Source organism: Fragaria vesca, linkage group LG1 (genome assembly GCF_000184155.1).
Source record: "Fragaria vesca subsp. vesca linkage group LG1, FraVesHawaii_1.0, whole genome shotgun sequence".
Classification (NCBI taxonomy): Eukaryota; Viridiplantae; Streptophyta; class Magnoliopsida; order Rosales; family Rosaceae; genus Fragaria; species Fragaria vesca.
In genome coordinates this window covers 20,259,000-20,263,111 of record NC_020491.1, presented here as the reverse complement: position 1 = coordinate 20,263,111, position 4,112 = coordinate 20,259,000, and the positions used below count along the sequence as shown (strand labels likewise).

General features: G+C 37.1%; 1 protein-coding gene across 1 annotated transcript in view; it reads right to left on the bottom strand.

Moving 5' to 3' along the window:
• LOC101304039 (TATA-box-binding protein 1-like) overlaps positions 1 to 2,956 on the bottom strand; it is a 5,816-nt gene extending 2,860 nt beyond the window's left edge. The window contains exons 1-7 of the mRNA XM_004288482.1: positions 2,670 to 2,956; positions 2,381 to 2,468; positions 2,059 to 2,130; positions 1,366 to 1,452; positions 1,236 to 1,286; positions 931 to 975; positions 696 to 788 (exon numbers count right to left, since the gene is read on the bottom strand). Coding sequence (XP_004288530.1) covers positions 696 to 788; positions 931 to 975; positions 1,236 to 1,286; positions 1,366 to 1,452; positions 2,059 to 2,130; positions 2,381 to 2,468; positions 2,670 to 2,749 — 516 coding nt within the window. The 5' untranslated portion in view covers positions 2,750 to 2,956. The remainder of the gene's footprint in view (positions 1 to 695; positions 789 to 930; positions 976 to 1,235; positions 1,287 to 1,365; positions 1,453 to 2,058; positions 2,131 to 2,380; positions 2,469 to 2,669) is intronic.
• Between the last annotated feature and the right edge of the window lie 1,156 nt (positions 2,957 to 4,112).

Below are 4,112 nucleotides of genomic sequence, written 5' to 3'. Positions count from 1 at the left end.
AGGCGCCGCGTCGTCGGAGCCGTACAGTGGAGAACTAGAGGCACGTCCGCACTTTAAGGTGGTGCGGACGTCTGCCTCTGATCCCGACTGTATATATATATATATATATATATATCCTATACAAAAAAACAAAAAATAAAACAAACAAACAAACTTTTTATTAAATAACTCACGCGCCTTTACATATGGCAGTGAGGTTTAAACCCATGAATCCATGACCTTAACGTTGTCAGTTAGGCTACCTAACCAACCAGGCCATGGCTCACCAACAATAACACATGTCCTTAAGCAGCTATAGTCCACACAAACTGATTGAAACATACAAAAACATGCACTTAAAATGGCAACCAATACAGACAAACACATATACACTCAAAATCAAGTATATACACCTAAAATGCATCATGCAAACACTCTGTATGGTTAATCCCATTAATTGAACACATCTAAGATGCTAGATCCACAATACGTAGATATGTATATACTAATATGATATTATCACCGAAAAAACCAATACTATCCAAGTCTACCCAAGAGTAGAATTTCATGGAATCATGAAAAAAAATGTGGACAAAGACTTTAAACATGACACATACAAATAAAAATAAATAAATAAATAAATAAATGATAGAGCTTAAACCTAACATTTAAAAATTAGAAACACATGAGTTCACACAATCCAAGTTCTCACTTACACTTGAAAAGGCCCCATGGGAGTATGCTAGGCCTTCAAGTCTGATTGGGAATTTAACATCACATGAGGCAACAATGTTTTGAATCTTAAAATCCTGAAACTCATAAAAGCAAGCGTTAAAAAATATAATAAAAAGGGAACGAAGAGTAGATACACACATACACATACACATATACATATTTATATATATATATAGAGAGAGAAAGAGAGAGAGAGAAAGAGAGAGAGGAAGGGACCTTGAACTTAGCCGGAAAACCAAGCTTCTGGATAATTCGGGCATACTGGGAACAGAAAGTATTAAATCAGAGAAAAGAACTCCAGAAGTATGTCCCCGCAACCTGCTTAAGATTAGTTCTTCTAACTAGATGAAAAAATAATTATGGCAGGGAGAAGAAAGAGATTCACATGGCATAAGGTTGGTCTATAGAACACCAAAACAAGGCTTAAAGTTCACACTAATATTACCGCACAATGCAATTACATCAAACACATGAAACCTCCCATATAAAGAAAAACCAAAATGTAAGCATGCAACATCTACCTTCCTTGCTGCCAACTTTGATTGTTGTTCACTTTTGGCACCTGTGCATACCTGAAGTAGCAAAAATATTAGGAAACAAAGACATGATAGGCTCATACCTCAACTTTAGTATATGAGCAGTGTCTAATACCAAGGTCCAAGCATTAGAAGACATTGCAGTACTGTAAGGGTTGTTGTACAAGTCACAATTTGAAGCCATAGTTTGTAAAAGTGCAGGCTGCAAAACCAGGGTTATGATTGACAACCCCAACACATTCCATAATGTTTACTGAACACATTACGGACATTCCCCCTCCTACGTTTTGTAAAAGACATTTTGTTTACTGAGCACATTCCCTAATGTTTTGCATTCCCTCTTTGATTTCTATTTCCTCTCTCTTCCACTTCAAAACCAAAATAATTTATGTTTATTAAACACATTCTCCCCCCCCCCCCCCCCCAAAAAAAAAAAACCATCATCTATAGCACAACACACAAAATTCCCCATCAATAACCACACACCATCTCGAACTTCATCTTGAGCATCAATATAAGTGAATTTAAGAATCATATAATGCAAGCCCCACATAACTCAGACTGAACATGAAATATGACATGTTTGTGTGTGGGGGGTTTAAAATATATATCCGCAAGTGTGTGTGTGCACGCGCCCCTGTTTAAATTGTACCCAAAAATAATGTCAACCGATGTTATAAGAAGCAATATGAGTATTGTATGAAAATATTCAAAGTACTTCCGAAAATGATACTAAAACAACTGTTAAAAAGAAAACGGGATGAAATCATATAGTTTCAGCAAGTATAATTTTATAAGGAGAGCTCACCATCTTCCCAGAGGCAAATATCAATGCTGTAGTTTTTGGTTCCCTAATTCTCATTATGACAGCAGCAAAACGCTGCAAAACCATCCCAATGAAAAGAAGCAAGTATTAACACTCATAGATAACTTGATCACCATAATATAATTAATGGTTGTCTGCTAAAGTAGATCCCTGTGTTTGTTCACAGAACATAAAGTCGATTAGTTTATACAATCTTCTGGACTTGCATCTTCCATTCATTTACTAATTTATTTTTCAAAGACCGACTTTACTTTGTGAACAAAGACCAATGATCAGAAATCAATCAGCAAAAACTCCTGCATACCTTGGGATTGTATTCTGCATTTCGAGCTTGCAATGCAATTTGCTTGAGATCCAACTTGCAATCCAAATTAACTGTAGATACGATATTCCTATAACGAAAATCCAAGAGACGTCAAGATGAGACCATATTGTCCAAAACTAAACTTGACATCGACACAAGTCCGTTGTCCTCTAATGAGTATTGCCGAAACAAGATATCCATCTAAACAGACAGATGAGTGCTAAATGGGAATTTGAAGCTTTTAATTATTAGAGATCTTATGTTGTGAAACGAGGGATGAGAGACTTACTGAAGAGTGGGAACGATGCCAGATGGGTGCTTGGAGAGATCCACGGGTTGGCTCTCTTCCAATCCCCCTTGTTTTTCCATTCCCGATTTCCGTTTTTGATCAGATCGGGATAACCTAGGGTTTCAAAATCGAACAAGATCAGTTGGAATTTGAGAGGAGGGAAATTTTGAAATCAGGAATATATAAGCATGTATTGGAGGGGGGTTTGGTTTTGTGGGGGAAGAAATCGGGAGAGGTTTCGATTGCAGGTTTTGTTGGGGACGAGTATATATACCAGCGCCACAAGCACCTCTTATTTCTGGCTCCGCGCTATTTATAATTTCCAGTGTTGACCGACAGACAACTATGAACCCGGTTGCCAGTTGCGGCTTACCGGATTTTGCCGGTCTATATCTTTTCTCACCTAAAATAAAAAATTAATTTGAGGAGTGTGAATTTCATTTTCTTAAAAATAATCAAATACATGATTCAAATTTATTCAATCGACTTTTCCCTCCTGCTCTTGGGTTTTATTTGCTTGGATCTGCTTGGGTTTTTTCTGAGTCTGCCACGTCACCACAAAGACATCTAACGGTTCTAAATAAAAACTTACAAAACACGAACATGGACATGAAACAGCTGATCTATTCCTCTGTCTTCTTCTCTGATATGCTTTCCAATTAACCCAAACTCACAGAACACAGAACACAGATCTAAAGTATCTCCAAACAACCTCATAGCCAAAGAGCATTTTATATTCTGGGTTGAAATCCATCAAGAAGAAAACTCAATAGAATAGCTCATAAATTTGAATCAAATCAATCAAAAACACAAACCAAACAATCAAGATTCAAAAGACAAGAAAACAATTCGATGACATAGCACTAGAACCCAGAAATTTATCAACGCTCAGATTCATCGTAGAAATGCATGAACTTGATCGAGTTTGGAGACAGACTCCTCTCAAATGCTACTGCTTCGCATTCGTCTGTCGTCTATAATCAAACTTAATAGGAACTAGAGTAATTGCATAATTCATGTTGGCTGCAAATAGATAGATCGAAGACTTTGTTCTTTTTTCTTCTGCATAGAGACTAGAGAGAGAGAGAGAGGGATGAATCTGGGTTTTGTTGTAGAGGAAGTGAGACAGAAATCACATACTTCTCGGCACAACTTCAGTTTTGGAAGACTTGTATTTCTATCCACTAGATTATGATACCATGTGTGAGGGTCTTTTTTGAATTAAATTGCGACTAGGCCAAAATCAACCAAATAATCTGATTATTGGGAAGACTTTGTACGTGATTCAGATCAAGTGGAAATCAAAAGGAGCTTGACAGCATGAAGCATGGTGTGGGAGCTAGAAACGCACTACGGTGAGAGAATTTGGGGGTTTTCTGGAAAAAATAGAGATTGAAGGTGGTTGTTTGGAATGGTGATTAAGGATTGGATTTGGTGTCACAT